The sequence below is a fragment of the Haliotis asinina genome, chromosome 1 (assembly GCF_037392515.1).
Source record: "Haliotis asinina isolate JCU_RB_2024 chromosome 1, JCU_Hal_asi_v2, whole genome shotgun sequence".
In the NCBI taxonomy this organism is placed as follows: domain Eukaryota; kingdom Metazoa; phylum Mollusca; class Gastropoda; order Lepetellida; family Haliotidae; genus Haliotis; species Haliotis asinina.
Window position 1 is genome coordinate 67369794 of NC_090280.1, and position 18241 is coordinate 67388034.

General features: G+C 37.4%; 1 protein-coding gene across 3 annotated transcripts in view; it reads left to right on the top strand.

The window, feature by feature from the left end:
- The window catches only part of LOC137296332 (adenosine deaminase domain-containing protein 1-like), a 201088-nt gene that overhangs the window by 20364 nt on the left and 162483 nt on the right, over window positions 1–18241 (top strand). For all 3 annotated transcript variants that reach the window (XM_067828108.1, XM_067828125.1, XM_067828116.1), the window contains exon 4: window positions 10395–10674. In XM_067828108.1, coding sequence (XP_067684209.1) covers window positions 10395–10674 — 280 coding nt within the window. The remainder of the gene's footprint in view (window positions 1–10394; window positions 10675–18241) is intronic.

An 18241-nucleotide genomic window follows, 5' to 3' on the forward strand; every position in this document is an offset into this window, starting at 1 on the left:
AGCAGATTTTAAAAAAACATTCATTTTTTCATGAAAATTGGTCCACACTTCCATGAGATATTGTACTTGTCCCTTTTGATATTTAGAAATTCATAACTTTTTAATTTTGTCTGCCTTCATTGATGCAAGTTGGATTTTGTCCCTATTTGGCGTTAGGTTCAAATACAGAGAATGGAAAACTGTTTCAACATTTATGAAATAAGTTTGCAAAATGGTTGCCTTGTGTATTAAATAATGAATAAACTCACACTTGTACTCTTTTAACCATTACCTATGAAAGACTTGTGGTTAGTCTTAAACAGAACGCCAATGTTTTTTCTTAAAAAACCTTGGTTAATTAGGTTGGTTAAAAAATGTTGCCAAAAGTCGCCTCCATCACTCTCATCCATCACCTCTCGTTACATAACTCTGTCGCCAGATCCCTGTAGTGATGTTATGTGAGGAGTGAGTGAGTGAGTGAGTTTAGTTTTACGTCGCACTTAGCAATATTCCAGCTATATGGCGACGGTCTGTAAATAATCGAGTCTGAACCAGACAATCCAGTGATCAACAACATGAGCATCGATCTGCGCAATGGGGAACCGATGACATGTGTCAACCAAGTCAGCTAGTCTGACCACCCGATCCCGTTAGTCGCCTCTTACGACAAGCCTAGTCACCTTTTATGGCAAGCATGGGTTGCTGAAGGCCTATTCTACCCCGGGACCTTCACGGGTCTGTTATGTGAGGAAGGACTGTCAGTTAGTTGCATATAAAATGTGTAACAAGCTTGGCAATTTGCTGATTCCTCGATGTCAACAGAAACATGCATAATCATTAGGTTATCATCAAATGTTCCCAGGTGTCGGCCACCATGCACAGTACCCATGAAGGTTGCGGGGTAGAACAGGCCTTCAGCAACCCATGCTTGAAATAAAAGGCGACTATGCTTGTCGTAAGAGGCAACTAATGGGATTGGGTAGTCAGACTCGCCAACTTGGTTGACACATGTCATTGGTTCCCAATTGCGCAGATCGATGCTCATGTTGTTGATCACTGGATTGTCTGGCCTAGACTGGATTATTTACAGACTGCTGCCATATAGATGGAATATTGCTGAGTGTGGGGTAACATTAAACTCACTCACTCACCATGCACAGATTTCCTAAATTCTAAATATGTTTTTGAGTGCGAAGCAAGTGTTGTGGAAGCCTGTACATATGAAATCAGGACACCTTCCTCACTTCAAAGTTAGCCTCAAGTTAATAAATCAAAACAGCTAACTAGTAAATGATTGATAACCAAAAGGATTTTGCATGACACAACTTGTAACATAAATATTTCTTCCTTTGAAGCAATCAAGGTTTTGGTCGAAGTGACATTAATTTTGTAGTGTGATACTCACACCAATTTGGGTTTCAAAAGTGACATTGTTATGCTAGAAGCAATGTCATGCAAAATCCTATTGTCTGTCAATCAAATACATATTTTACTACCAGTACAAAGTAGTTTAGATTTTGTAACTCTGTGAAAACAAACCTAAATAGCATTCATTCTCAGACTGGCTGAGACTGGTGACAGGGCGCTGATATTTTTTAAGATGGTGGCGTCACAGTCTAAAGTCAGTTTGAGAATCGTTTAGATTATGGTTTGTTTTTATGAAGTTAAAAGATCAAAACTACCTCCTACTAGTAGTTAAATTTGCTTTTGAATCATGACCAAAAAGATTTTGCATGACACCGCTTGTAAAAGAACATTTTATAACCATTATCACAACAAGTGATTTTGACAGAATCGTCTATGAAAACAAGTTGTATTTCGGAAAATAAGCAAAGTAGGTGACAAAATTAAATGGCAGTAGATTGTGAAAACATAGCGCTTTCATTTTTCAAAACAGTTGTCACGATTGCAGGTTTAGACACACCTACAAACAAGATAATCTACCCCTCGATATGTACATGAATACAGCAACCTACAGCATACCCCATATTACATCATGGAGGCACGCCCCTCTGACTGTGAGAACTGTGCACTGTTGTCAGAAAGGTTGATTTAAGGTAATTAAATGTCAAAATGAGTAGTTTTTATGACTGGGTTGCATTTATAACAATGTGAAAAATGATTTATGAGTATGTCATAGGGGACCATCAGTCAGATATTCTTGTCATGTATGTCACACTTCATACATTCATCCTCACTGTCAAATAGTAGCCATGTATGCTGTTTCATGCACTCTTGATTACAAATAAACACCAAATATGGGCAGTTTTTTTGTTTTTGTTTTCTTTTTAATATTCGGTCATCTCAGTACTAGATTCACTACCTTTCAGGGGCATCTTTTCTCACATTTTGTTTTTCAAAATCATTTGATTTGTTCTTTTTTGTGTTTTAGCTCATAGTGATATGGAGAGCTGCGAATCTCTCACACACTGCACTGACAGGCAGCAATGTCAGTGTGATTTAATTACCCTTATAACAGTGGCTACTGATTGGCTGACTGGCAGTCTCGTTTTAAACACCCTGTGACCGGATGTAAAAAACCTTGGAGTCAACTTTGTGTGCAGACTCTTTCAGTGTTGTCACAACCCCTAGTGTGCAGTACGCAAACCTGTGCACTTAAAAGAACCTACGAATCCTTTGGTAGATAACAAGATGGTGGCCACATGAAAATGTGCAAACACCTAGTTGTGGGTACAGCAATGTGCAGTATAAATGGACTAAGTACTGTGACTATCATGTTTCAGTTGAATGCACAAGTTATTCCAGAATTGTGAGACAAAAAATGTTAGTCTACGGCACATATAGATGATCTTGATCATTCTCTGATGATGCTACCAATTTTTAAGAAGCAGACACAGTGGGGAACTTGATTTGTGTGTGACATGAAGATGTGTTTTCTCTCAGCATTTCTACATGTAGTGTCTCTTCTGAAGACCTTGACACATGTATGACATAAGGACTTGTGTGGTTACTTTAACCATTTCCGATGTACCACACCTTGTTAGGCCCTTTATGTATGAGAAAAAGAGTTGAAAAGTAAAACTACTAACCTGAGCTCAAATGTCAGTTCTTTATGATGTCATTCCAGAAGATTTCAGTCATATTTATGTGTAGCAAATGTGAATTTCATAAAATTATATCAGAATTATATGACAACCTGGAAGATGATAAAGAATCCTGTTATGGCAGTATCCATAATTCAGTGAACAGAAAACTGTCAGCAGTTACGACATGATAAGTTTTCAAAAGGCTGTTCCCTTCTAGTGATTTTTCACTTTTCCATACCACAGATATATACTTCCAACAGTTTATGAGCTTACTATATTCAAATGTTCCAATGAAGGTTGTTTTTACAACATTATAAATAACTTAGAACTAAGCATATATTTTCAAGATTAGCATCCAGTTTGTTGGATGAGTACGTATGTTATGACCTATTTTCAATAACCAGTATTTGACTATATGTTTTGCAACAGGGATTCTAAGTCATGAAAAACTATTCGAGATATTAGAAATTCAGACATCATTCACTCAATCTGAACTAATGTGAATGTTAATTCACCAGAACTGTCATCTACTGACAATTCAGAATCAACCACACCTGTCTTATTCATCCAGATTGTTTTTCATCTCAACTATTTGGACATGGCTCTGAATAAGTGTTGAGTACAGTGACTAGGGTTCCTGGATTCTGTGAAATCAGCCCCTGTCTTCTGTCTCACATTCTACAGAATATGCTGGGAAAGCCAGTATTAATTCCAGCAGCATGATAACATTTTCATGACACCTAATATGACTTTCATAAAGTAAAAGAACATTATCCAGTAAGACTAATTGTTATTATTGTGTTATATGTAAGCCTCCAGGCTGAATAAAAAGGAAACCAGTAAGTTAAACACCAGAAAAGCGTACGAAAGCAAACAACATTAAAAGAACCTGATTTTCAAACAGTGCAACAAATTTAATCTAAATTTTGAGATATAAAACCATATGTGTACAATTAGCCACAAAAGACATCTTAATTTGAAGTAAGCTGGACATAAGGCAACTTATGCAATGTCAAACTGAATAAGATATCTTTGATGGTTTCGCTTGAAGCAAGGTGACAGCAGTCGATGCTGTAGCTAAGCAGTTGTGTCATTAATATCTGAGTGATGTTTGTGCATTGCTTCATCATTAACATGATATTGTCCAGAATCTTCTAAACTACAAGCTAAACTCAAAGAACATTCCCCTCATTTTAAATTTTACACGAAATTTCCATTTAGTGTTAATGAACTTGATATCTGTGGAATGATGATGCCAGCATGGAACTAACAGTCATAGACATAAATGACCAATACCTGTTTATGGTGATTATTAACTTACATGGTGGCCTGTGGGATTGATAAATGTGAAGTCATTAGTTAACTCATTATAGTCCATTTGTCTCAAAAGCGGAACGATGAATTGCAGTGTAACTCGAAAACTAATAAGCGTAACATACTCAATGAAACGCTGATCATAATCAAAACATCCTCAACTGAATTCCTTAACCAAAACCTCTGCATCATGTAATCTAAAATCTTGCAACATCTCCTTTGACAATACCCCATATCATTTCAATGGGGTTAAGGTCACAGCGATAGGGTGAAAGTCGCAGAATATCATGACCCTTACTTTTTATGTAACTGTCAACTTTGTAGATAGGTTCACCTTTGTGGGTTTTTGTGATCTCATATGGCCGAGGCTTTGTTGCCTTTGAAGGCCATGTGATCTGAAATTAGTTGAGCCATGATATCATATCACCTTTTCGACTGTCCGATGTTGGGGCTTTACTTTCGGGTCCTGCATGCTGTGGTATGGGGCATTGTCCATTACGATGAAAAACTTCTCTGGTAGAGCTGGTACCAACTTGTTGTTAACCCAATCGAGGAAAACTGCACCCTTCATCTCAGAATAGCAGTCTCTGTTATCTGTGGACTTTGCCCTGAATACCAAGTCACAGCCTGGGAGAAAGCCTTTGCTGGAGCAACCAGCATGGAGAATAATTAGTTTCTCTCCTTTCCCTAGAGGCAGTTTTCTATGTGACAGCTTATCACCCCCATCTGGTACCCACTGATTGCTGGCAGTGTGCGAGGCATTGACCAAGGTCTCGTCCAAGTACATTGGCTTTTGTTTTCAAAGTAGAGCTTGTTGATAGACTGCCTTACAAGGTCCTTTTGAAAGTTGTCTAAACGTTTTAATTTGTGTGATTTGGACACGACCCCTACCTGCTTTGCATCACCGTCATAGTGTTTGTGTTATAGAACATTTGTCAGTACCATTGCTGATACTCCTAAAGCTTTTGATGCCTGCTGACGGAATTTATTAATGGCATAAAATGGTTTGCCCTTTTTGGCTTCAGCATGGAAAAAATCGTACACTTTAATCATCAACTGTTTCACATCAGCATTCAACATTTTTCATCAGGCATGTGCTTGACGAGATAGTGGTTGTTCTGTTCTTGTAGTTTTTTGGTGGAGTTCGGAAAATGTTCAAATATGAGAAAGCTGTTGAGTATTAGTAAATGATAAACATGTGTGCTATTTAAATTTATTTGGCAATTTTGTACAATGATAAAATTAGCAATGTATCATTTGGTTTCTGACTCAAACTGTATCATGTTACAGTTATGTATTGTAAACATACATACGGGTAACGATGTATGAATTATACATGAGACATAGGAATAGATAGACACTTTGATACAAATGAAAATCTAATCTAAAGTACGCATAACAGAATTCTTGAAGTGACACAAAGCTGAAATATTATAGTAAAAATAACCATGCATTTGAATATTTCTGAACATCATCGTTTCTATATACTGAATGCAAATGTAGTTCATGTGATTAGAGACATGCATGTATGCATAAACATTACACAGAGGGGATCGACTCCATAAAGCAAATTGCACAATGACATAACAGCGCATCTGTTTATTTTATACGTGTCACGGGAGAAACCTTTCAACAAGGATGTAGCTACATATGCATTCTACCAGAGGCTGATATTTTAAGGTTGAAAGAGGTGTTCAGTTATCTCATTACTGTAATCTGATTGAATGATTATACACATCTGTATCGATACTGTGACTGATATACTATCAATAGGATGGGTCAGTAGAGACTGAGTTTTTACACCAGACTTGATAATTACAGAGATCAAATGTTTTACACAATGCCCATGTAAATTGCATAGAAAAATGACTATGCAAATCAACATGAAACTTCAAATCAACAGCTTGAACAAAAATGCATGAAATGCTCTTGTATGGTTTACATGACATTGCCTCTGTCTGTCTCGTAAATGCAATTGCACACCTAAGTAAATCTGCACATGGAGTAAATTTGCACTTGATTTGGGCAGATGCAAAAGTATTTTTGCATGTATTTATATTTACTCACCATGCAAATTTGTCAATATAAAAGCATGGCAAATTTAACCTCACATGTAAATTTTCTCTGGTGACCAACATTTCATGTTTGTGTATACACCTGAAACATTTCATAATACATGTATCTATTTTCAGTCCAAGACGTCTAGTACAGTATAGACAGTGGACTTTTCATTGCAGACTAGCTTGTCTAAAACCACACACGTGCTGAAAATGTCAGGCAGATGAAGAGATTAGTCGTGGTCTGATGAGGAAACAATGTATTTGCTTAATTTATGGAAGGAAAATAACATTGAATGTCAACTGGATGATTCTAAGATAAGCAATGCTGGCATTTATAAGAATATTTCTGAAAACATGATAACAGGTGGTTATGAGAAGACATCGGACTAGTGCAAAGTGAAAATGCACACGCTTAGTCATACCTACAGACTCACCAAAGGAAAACTAAAAAGGAGTGGAATAGGAAGCGTTACATTCAAATACTTCGCTGAAGATGAAGACAGCCAAATGTATGCTGATTTTAAAGAAAAGTGGTCTTGAAGTGGCACTTGGCTCAGTAATGGATAGTTTTCATTCTGCAAGTGAGAGAACAGACAACAAATATATTGATATTGAGCGGCAGAATCTTCAGACTGAAAGCAAACGGTTTGATGTTGAGAAATACCGCACTGAAAGCGAGGAAAGACAGAGAAAGGAAGAAAGAGAACATCAGCTGGACATGATGAAATTGATACTGGACATGGTTGGACAGAACCAAGGAAATCAAGGACGCTAATCCAACAGCCACAACTTCCCAGTATCCAATGTATTACTCAAGTGGTCAATACCCAGTCGACGAGAGTCAAGCCTTGATTCAAACAGATCTTTTTGCAAAATTTTGAAATTTTCATTTTCACACCGGTGGTTTAGTTTGTCTTAAGTTCACTTTGGCAACCATCAATGGCACCACCACAGTTGGGAAAGCCCTGAATGTCTTGATATCCATGAATAACTTCTCTGAGGTCATTTCCTTTGGGAAACTTCACATATTTGTGGGTTAAAGTATCTGTAATAGCTTTACAAACATTGTGTACAAACTTCCACAAAGTTGATCCGCTGACACCGAATAGGTTTGCAACTGTTCTATATTCAACACAGAACGCTCACCAGTATATTGCAGTTTCAACCTGTTTCTCAATGCTTACTGGATCATGAACACAATTTCCAGTAGGTTTCAAAGTTTTATTAAGTTCGGAACAGACAAAGTCAAAGCTAGTCTTGGACATTCTGAAATTGTTTTTCAATCGTCATTGGAAATTGTTGTCATGACAACTCGGTCCCAGCAATCAGAGGATCTCTCTTTCCACCAACAGGTCCTCTCTTTTAGTAAGGACCAGTGAAGGTCCCGGGGTAGAATAGGCCTTCAGCAACCCATGCTTGCCATAAGAGGCGACTAACGGGATCGGGTGGTCAGACTCGCTGACTTGGTTGATACATGTTATTGGTTCCCAATTGTGCAGATCGATGTTCATGTTGTTGATCATTGGATTGTCTGGTCCAGACTCGATTATTTATAGACCGCCGCCATATAGCTGTAATATTGCGGAGTGCAGCGTAAAACTAAACTAAACTCACTCTCACTCACTCACTCACTCACTCACTCACTCACTCACTCACTCACTCACTCACTCACTCACTCTTTTAGTAAGCCACATGAAAGACCAACTCTTAGGGAAAGCATATAATATTTCCTCCTCAGAGAAGTGTTAAAAAGACGTCTGTCCATCTTTACATCAGAAAGGTAAGTGCACAAATCTAGGGTGACTTTAATTGTCATGTGAACGCTTAGCAAATATACTCCCAGGTGCAAATTTACTCCAGTGTGCAAATTTTGCTTGTACGTAAATTTACTCACATGTGCAAATCAGTGCATGTAAACACGGTATAATATTTTTTTTTTTTCCTTGGTGTGTTTTGATTACTGTGTGGAGATTTCATTTTTGCAATAACACTGACAGGTGTATTTATATCTTTGATGCAAAGGCGCGACTTATCATGCTATATTCAACATGATAACATTATCAACTTTTGATAATGGAAAATAACTAGTTACAATTCAGTAAGCTTTAAATCAAGAAGTTAATTTGAGCTATTCAAGCTTGGGTGTATAATTTTTTGCGTTTATACATTATGTTTCATTATATGGAACATGACAATTTAATAATGCCTAAGATGTATATTCAAACTATTCTGATGTATGTCCTTGTGACCTCGTACAGTGTTTCTTATTTATTAGGAAGTTGAAGAAAATATAATCTTCAGTATCCTCTAAACCATTACATCCAAATCAATCAATGTATTTTTGTATCCATTCCCAATGAAGAGAACCAGACACTTACCTCTGTAAAAACATCATAATCCCTTTTTTCACGGACGTTTGTGAAACACTGTATAGGCCTACGATAATGGTTAGCAATTGCTTTCAAAACACTTTAAATACTTCTGCATCTCTCTTAGGTATCCTTTTGTAAGAAAAGGTAGTTGCTCATAGTTACTAAATTGGTTGAAATAATAGGTACAAGGTGATTACAAATGGTGAAACATGCATATGCGTCTCCCGCTAAATAAGAGGTGCTTTCTGTTGACGGATATATGTGGCTCTCAACGCGAGAAAGTGCCAGTTACCTGCCCCATAAACATATCAGTCGCTGTGAGGAGGTGGTTAATTTGCCCCATATATGCGTCTCTCAGCCTTAATGAGTTAAATGGTGGTAAAAAATTGGACTGACATTAGGTGCTCAGAGGAGAAAAGATTTCACACTTGCCTGTTAATTTTACAAAGATCCATCCTAAACTGATTTCATGAAAATTATTTACCCTACACTGAAATAACATTTAAGTATATAACTGGTACGGGTCTGTTTCTCAATCTGCTTGTCTTAAGAGGCGACTAATGGGATCAGGTGGTCAAGCTCGCTGACTTGGTTGGCACATATCATCTGTTAAAAAATTGTGCAGATTGATGCTCATGGTGCTGATCACTGGATTGTCTGGTCCAGATTTGATTATTTACAAACTGCAGCCATATGGCTTGAATATTGCTGGAATATTGCCACTGACTGTGGCATAAAACTGAATTCACTCAATCATTCACTCACTCAATGATGATAGTTTCTTAAACAACTTCTTGGGTGTTCAAATATAAGAAGGCTGTTGGGTTTATTTAAAACTAAACTCACCCACTCAGTGTCAGTGTTTTACACAAACGGTATTTCGTGGATGGGTCTTTGCAGTGTCTGGAGTAGTTAAGGGTCTCCATAGAAAATAGCGGTTGGTCGACAGTAGCAGGCACTCTGACTGGACCTTGATAAGGAATTATGTGATTGGTTAATAATCTAAGCACACATCTAGACCAAGGCAGTAAGTTGTGTATAGTGCTCGGTGGTGTGTATCACAGATAAGATATATGTCCCATCATAAGGACTAGCTTGAAATTTATTCTGTAGCTGTTCTGGGAGTTGAGGAAATGCCGGAAATGACATTTGAATCTGAGGACCCATGTGCAAGTCCTCTCTGAGAAAAATGTTCTCAGAGCATTGATGTTCTTTCCAATGAGGTCCTGGAAGTTAAACCAATGAACGAAAACATGCACACATGCATACTTGACAATGGCACAAGTATCTGTAACAAAACATCATACTTATGGATAAAAGAAGTTGATATGCATAACGTTTGTTCTATTAAGTAGACAATAGTGTATATTTTGTAGGTGAAATTACTCTGTAAGCTAAGGTTATATCTTTGGTTTATGTAACAGAAAGGCAAACCAATGTCTGTTCTAAAGTGGCCTCAGCTGGATGTTTGTAACAAAAAACTATAATTTTGAAAATTAGGAAAGATTTTTGCCACAGACTGTAACAGGATTAGGGAAGTGGAATTGTATGTTTAATGGCTGTAATGACATAAAATGTATTCTTTAGCTTCATGTTTATTCTGATAAACTGGTTTGTTTAAGGATCTGGAACTGTTGTATATGATGCAATGGGAAGAAAGCTGGTTATTCCGAAAGACTGTGTCTCTAATTCTGAACTTCAAAGTGACATCCCACGAGGTGCTGCAGCTGCAGCAGCAGTGTCACAGGCATCGCCTTCAAGAAACAGCAGGAGTGATGATGTGGGGAAGGCAGAGGAGGCAACTACTGTGGAAAGAAACCCAGTCTCTGCTCTTCAGGTCGTCTGTTCACAGAAAAGAATTCCATTTACTATCATCGTAGATGACCAACAAGGTCCATATGGGTATGTTTACAGTGGCTTAAGCAATGATGAAATGCGATGTCAAGAGATTCTGATTAACTCAGTAAGTTCTTGGGTTGAATTATCAACAGATAATTTGTGAGTATCATCTCAAAACATGATTTGATGTCTGTCCCAGGTGCCTTACCCAGCCTGCAGCAATGTTTAAAATAATCACTGGCCTGGAAGGCCTAGCACCCGTTGTTATTGTATTGGTCCATCAGTTTCAAATATTTGCAGGCCATTGTGGCCTTCAATAAATTATCTGTCTTCTATTTGTGCCTCCGCTGTATATGGCAGGGGGCATATAGGGTTACCCTCTGTGTCCGTCCTTACCTCTGTTCCTATGAAACAGGGAATGTACTCTATCCTGTGTATTCTATGGTGTTCATCTTATGTTTTATTTTTTTGTATTTTATTGTTTTGATTTGTAAGTTTAGAGACATTTGAATTTAGGTACATTTTTGCAAAAAAAATTTCTATGATGTTAGTGTAATGAGGGGGACAAAGGAGGGGATGTATGTTATGCACTTCTCCTCAAAAACTATATTATGGAATTCTTTTAGATTATGCATGTGCTTTATAGGGACTTTAGAGGTGTGTATCTCATATTTTGATTTTGTATTCTATTTTTTCAATTTTAATGCCTTTTGAATTTGCATAAATTTTGTTGAATTTCTCTCTGAATATAGTATTATAAGGGAGATGTACATGATCCACTTCTCAAAAACCACTTCACAAAACTCACTTAGCTTAATTACGTCTTTTAAGGTGACCCTAGGGGTGTGCATCTCATTTTTTGATTTTGTACTTTCTTTATTTTTCCAATTTTAATGGTGAGTGAACTTACATAGATTTTGTTGAATTTCTCTCTGAATATAGTGTTTATAGGGGATGTCCACAACAGCTGCTCAACAGAATTGATTGAGCTTCTAAGTGTGTTTCACTGGGACTGTCAAAGATATACATCTCATACCCTGTTCATCCAGTTAATTAATTTTGTCACTTATACAGATGTTTGAATTTGGTTCTATTCATCCTGTTTGTCCCGTACTTTATCCACGTCTCTTCAAAAACCACAACACAAAACTCAATTAGCCTATATGTCTTTTATAGAGATTCTAGAGATTCTAGAAACTAATCACCAGAGCACACTCAGTGAAGGGAACGCTTCCTACAGTAGCGAGGACATCCATGTCCCTTGACATGTATTTCCTGTATTTTTATCCCCCTGGCATGTAATGCAGGGGGATATAGTCGACGCCTCGTCCATCCATCCGTCCGTAATCATTTTGTTTCTGGAGCGTAACTCAGAAACCGTTCAGAAACTCAGAAACTTGATAGATATAGTAATCTCAGCCTATGGTTGTGCCTTTTGCTATTTACAGAGTTTTGGCATTTAAATTTTTTTTTGTTTTTCCATGGAACATTTTGGTGTTAGTCTTATGGTGGGGTGGGCTTTGTTTCCGGAGCAGAACTCAAAAACCGTTCAATATTTTTGTTCAAAACTTGGCAGATATATCAATTAGAACCTAAAGTGGTGCCTTTTGCTATATACAGGTTTTTGTGATGTATTATTTTCTTTGTTTCCATGGAAACGTTTTGGACTTAGTCTCAAAAGTGAGAGGTGTGTTTCATTTCCAGAGCAGAACTCAAAAACTTCTTAATATCTGTTAGTAAAACTTTCTAGATATGTGTGGCAGACCCCAAAGTGGTGCCTTTTGATTTTTAAAGGTTTTTGTGATGCATTATTTTCTTAGTTTCCATGGAAACGTTTCAGACTTAGTCTCAAAATGGAGGGGTGGGCTTCGTTCCCAGAGCACAACTCGAAAACCATTTCATATCTTTCAACAGATCCTGGCAGATATATGAGACAGATCTTGAAATTGTGACTTTGCTGGTTACAGATATATGGCATTTTTAATTTTCATGAATTCCATGGCAACAATTCAAACTTAGTCTAAAAAAATTATTAACTCTCAGGTTATTTGTTCTTTCAAACATGTGGGGGCCGGGGGAATATGTCATTTTCTGATGACTCTTGTTTTCTTTATTAACATTTGGGAATCATCCATCATGTTACAATACCTTACAGTTCACTTCTTGGTATTTCAAAGCTCTGCACATGAGAATGTCAACACCAGTCTTCAAAAAACAAAAACTTCTCTCTAAAGCATAGGCTTTGCTAACAGATATTGTAGAAACACTGTGAAACTTTGTACAATGTAGTCTGTTTTGGTTTGACTTCAACAAATTGGGCCTGCATATTTCATTCAGGTCCTGTAGATTTTAATGCCTGAATGCAGAAGCAGGCCTTAATGGCCAACTGGCAAATTAAAGTGTTGCAAACACTGCTTGTGTGATCTCATTGTGTATGGAACGGGTTTATTGTGAAAACTCAATAGATGCCCTTACCCAGCCTGCAGGATCTCACCATGTAGGGTGTTATAGTAAAAATGGACCCCAGCCAAAACAGCTAAAACGTGTTTTGAAAAAATGACCACTGCTGCTTAAAAAAACAGCCTCTAAACCGAGACAAAACAACCATTATATATAACAGAAAACTACAGGTAGTTTATTTTACTTTTATTCATCTTTACATCAATATTATAAGAAGAGGCAACAACAATGTGACAACTCTGAACCAAAGATAGCAAACTATTTGTATGCCCCAAACTGGTATGTCATGTGATTCTATTTGAGCACAACTGAACATTTATCACACAGTCATTGGAACCTCATAGGTAAGCACACAGTTTCCGGTGAAGTGAAGGATGCACTGAGGTCTTTCAAACTGGAGTTCCATTTGGGGAGGGAACCTTCATGGTGTTGGGGTGTTGTTCCTTTGACTGTAAATTGACCTCATCACAGTTCACGGGACACTGAATGGTCAGATCCTGCATGGTGCTGTTGAGCCTCATCTCTATGATTACCATGCTCTCACCAGTCCAGTCTTCATGGACGATAGTGCCTGAGCACTTTGTGCTCAAGCTGTTGTTCAACATCTCTGACACAATGCTAGTAAAACACAACTATGACCAGCCAGAAGTCCATCTTTGAGTATTTGGGGGGTATTTTGGATGTAATCTGAGAGCAAGGGATCCTCCAGTTTTATACTTTCAGGAATTGACCAATGCATTGCATGATGAGTGGCAGCAACAGAAAATCAGATGTCTGACAATCGTGAAATGGAAAAATGTCAGAAAATGTTATCCGAGTGCAAGGCGGTTACACCAGTTTCTGAGTTAGCAAGTCACTATGGACCTTACTAGTATATCTGACATTAATGATATGTGAACTGTGTTGTATGTCTGCTGTAAAAAACCTGCAGCCATTCTTATTTCTCATTTTACAATGATTTTTGTGAACTTCAGTTTGAACTTTGGTATTCTGTTGTCAATTTTCTGAATTTTTTTAGTGTTTCTAAGCACTGTTTTTATAATGTTGAAAATCCAGTTTAACTTAGTTTAAAAAAGTGGATGGAACGATATTTGTGATGAGATACCTCTTGTCACCCTCTCCCTCATCACCCTGATGGATATTTGGGGAACAGGAGTCCATATTCGGCACAATGTTCTTTTAATTTCAATCCCTGGATCCAGATTTTAGCTGTATACAGTTTCTGGTTTGTAATTACCTCATCCTGCATTACTCCTTAAAGAATGAATAAACGCAATTTTTTTCTACTCTTTTTACCACTGCATATGGAAGACTTCCATTTCGTCATGAATGGAACAACATGTGTCATATTTGGGATTTCACTTTCTTAGTAAAGTACAAATTCTAGTACTTTTTTCGGTTGAGTCCCATCCGGGATTCGAACCTGCACCCTCAGAGTCAGGCACCTAATCGCCAGCACACAAAGTCAGCCGCCTAGCCCGCTCAGCCACCGCGACTTCCACTAAATGGCATCGTGTAATCATGAATGGAACACCATTTTCTTTTTAAAAAAACTTGTGGTTAATTAATACCAAGAGCTTAAAAGTTGCTAAAAAGGCGTCTGCTTCTCTCTCACCTGCAAACGAAACCACAGACAGGTTACGTAATTCTGTCACCAGTGCCCTGCAGTGACGTCATAGAAGAAAATACGTCAACGTCACCAAAGACATGCCGAATTGTTGTGTTGCCGTCAATTGCTCCTTGGGGTCGGGTGGTGGTGTCACTATGCACAGATTTCCACTGGACCCCGTAGTTTGTGCTTAAATTGGTTGTTTGTGTGTGTGAAACGAGCTTTGTGGAAGCTTGTGGTATATACTAAATCGGATATTTCGCCCCCTATCACGCTTCCAGGATAGAAAATGGAGTTCATGTTTAATCGAGTTATAAAATCAAGACTGCTTACTACACATTTGCTGACCAAAAGGGTTTTGCATGAATATAACGCTCTCTTCCCCGGAAGCAAGGTTGTGGTCGAAGTGACAATATTATTGTAAGTAATATTATGTCAACCCCTGCCTCACTTCCAAGAGTGAAATTGTTGTTATGAGCAATGTCATGTAAAATCCTATTGTCCATCAATAAACTACATATTTTACTACCAGTGAAAAGTAATTTTGATTTTGTAAGTCGGTGTAAACAAACTTAAATACATTTATCCTCGGACAGGGTGCTGCTGTTTTTGAAAATCGTGAAGTCCGTTAGAATTTTTGAGATTATGGTTTGTTTTCATCAAGTTAGAAAATTGAAACTACTTTCTATTAGTAGTTAAATATGTATTTGAAGCATGGCCAAAAGGAGTTTGCATGACATAACTTGTTACGTAACATAAGCGAGGTCGGGGTCGAAGTGAAAATACTGCACGATAAATTTCTACACTTTCTTTACTTGGTTTGTAAATGTTCACTCACCAGTATGTAGACACTTGTCAATATATGTCTTTTTGTTTGGTCTCATGATCCTAATTACTTTATAATCATGCTTGTATGGATTTCGAAACTTAACAGAAAGAAGCAATCTGCGAATGTATAACAGGAATGTAATATCTAGACATTTTATAATTTGGCTATATAAATCATAATTCGCACGCACGCCCTAGTGTATGTCGTCTGTATCATTACAACTTCACGACGAAAACAATGATTCTGTTGAAGGTTACGACAACTTAATAAAAACAAAATGCAAATATTAAAATTAAGACAAATTAAAGTTATAGGAGCAATGTCAGGCTATTACCTTGTTGGAGGAATGTATCCATCAATATCCACAAAAACAAGTGATATATAATTCATCTGCAGATTTCCCAAGTGATGTGTCTTTCAACAATATAATATATGAAATGTATCGTTTCAGGTTTTTCACATTGCTGTAGTCTCATTGGTCACCAAAGATAGCACACATGGCAACTAATTGCATAATGTGCATCGTTATTTTTAAAAAGTTATTTAGTTAGCCAATAATGAGCAATCAATCAATGTATTGGCGGTTAATCCTTTGAAAGAAGGGTGTTGTTTTTACATAGACACATACATGACAGAGTGTTTTCAGTATAGATTAGTAAATGTACATGCATAAACGTCTACCTTTTGACAAATGTTACCTGAGGGTTTCGGGGTGTTATACCCTTCTCCCTAGGCAATCTGTATTTCCTCCACTCTTTGTATGGGGATGATGTAGTCAGACGGTATTCTCAAGGAAAAGTCCAGTTTGGCGTTCAAGTCCTTTTATTTTTGTGTATAGTTTTTAACAAACAAAGGTCCTCAAATATTTCCTAGACTCTGGTCTAAACACAACATTAGTTACAATGTCCTGGAAGAACTTGTTGGTCTCTTGCACAACTTCTGATACTATAAGTTCATCTGAGCCATTCTCTCAATATACGGAGAGAACCTCTCAAGTCAACGGTGGGGCCCAGAATCGCGCACCACTCTCCGGACAACTAACAAAATAGAAGTTGTGACAATTTAGGCTCCTCCCCCCAAAGTAATGTCCTACATCATACAAAAATGACTCATGCCCAATCTTAATAATTAGTTACTTTCATTAGTCCCTTTCCGAAACGTTACCGGTACCATCAAATTCTTCCAGTTTCAGATATCTTCATTAATTAACTTTAAGCCATCCATCAACCAAACATTGACATATCTGACAGAATATCAAATAATATTTCCGACTGGTAGGCACCAGAAGATACTTAAACAAATTATTTCCGATCCTCTGCATGTCCCTTTTATTGACAACTGACCACTAATATCCGAATGTCCATCTGTCTAATCATGTAGAATTACAAAGTCCTAGTTTATGTTACTTCAGAGAAATTACCATTTCCCCCAAGAAAAGTGAATCCATAAAATCTGATTACTTGGTCGATGCGCTTTCCCAGTACATTGACCCTACCTAATTTGACTTCAATTTTTCCTTATATATTTATCAATGTTTTATAAACTTTTTAACTCTAAATGTCCTGGTTATACAAATCTCCCATTTAAATCCGCATAAACCTAATTAATCAATCAGTGTGTTATCAGTGCCTTTGTCGGGTAATCTAAGTGGCGTTACCACTAATTATACCCGTCATAAATTCATTAATTGAGCATCAAGTGAATGATGACAAATAACATGTAGGCTTATACCACCTAACATGGATTACCACTACACCAAGTGATTTTGACAGAATTGTCTATGAAAACAAGGGTTGTAACTCGAAAACTAGGCAAAGCAGGAGACACACACAAGTCGTAGTAGATTGTGGGAACATATAGCTTCCATTTTTCATAACAGCTTTTGCAATTTCAGGTTTGTACAAACCTGTAAACGAAATAGTTAAACCCTAAAATGTAGATGAATACTGCACAGACCCTCATTTCTATATCTACAATTACGTCACAGAGACGAGCTGCTCTGATTGGTTGAAATTTTGTTTGCGGCTGAGAATTGTGCACTGTTGACAAAAAGGTCGATTTAAGTCAATTAAAGGTCGAAATGAATAGTTTTAATGGCAGGGTTTCATTTATAGTGATGTCAGCAAGTGAGTTTGTATTTGTACCCTACTAGAGTATATGTGATCTTTAAGAATTGGTCAGCTTGAAAACTGAAATGTTTTAATATACGTCTATGAAAACAGAAAAATCTGTTGATTGTGACAAGCAGTTTCTGTCACAGACAAAGCTCAGTGTCTGTTTTATTGACACCTATTTGTCTGCCTATACAACTTCAATCAGTGACTACATGCATTTTGAGCTTAACACCTAGTAAGGCTATACTTCATATACAGAATCCATTGATTTATGGCACATGCACCTGAGTTCAGTCTGTGTCACATTGTGTAACTACACAGACAGGCAGGTGTGAAATTTGTACACGTGGCATGTTATTATGTCCGTAGGTTGCAAACAAAGTGCCTCTATTTTTCTTGGATGACTGGATTGGACTGAAATCAGTGCAAACTCAGATTGTCAGTTTCAAGTTTTCCTTTATACTTGGACGAATGAAAGTTTCCAGGCACACAGTTGTTTGCTATCCCAATATCTGTTGACTGGCAGCTATCTGGCAGAGAGCCCAAGATCTCTCTATCCATTCTTTATGAGTAACAACTTCTTCTATAGTATGTGATTTTAAATAAGAAGTTGTAGTC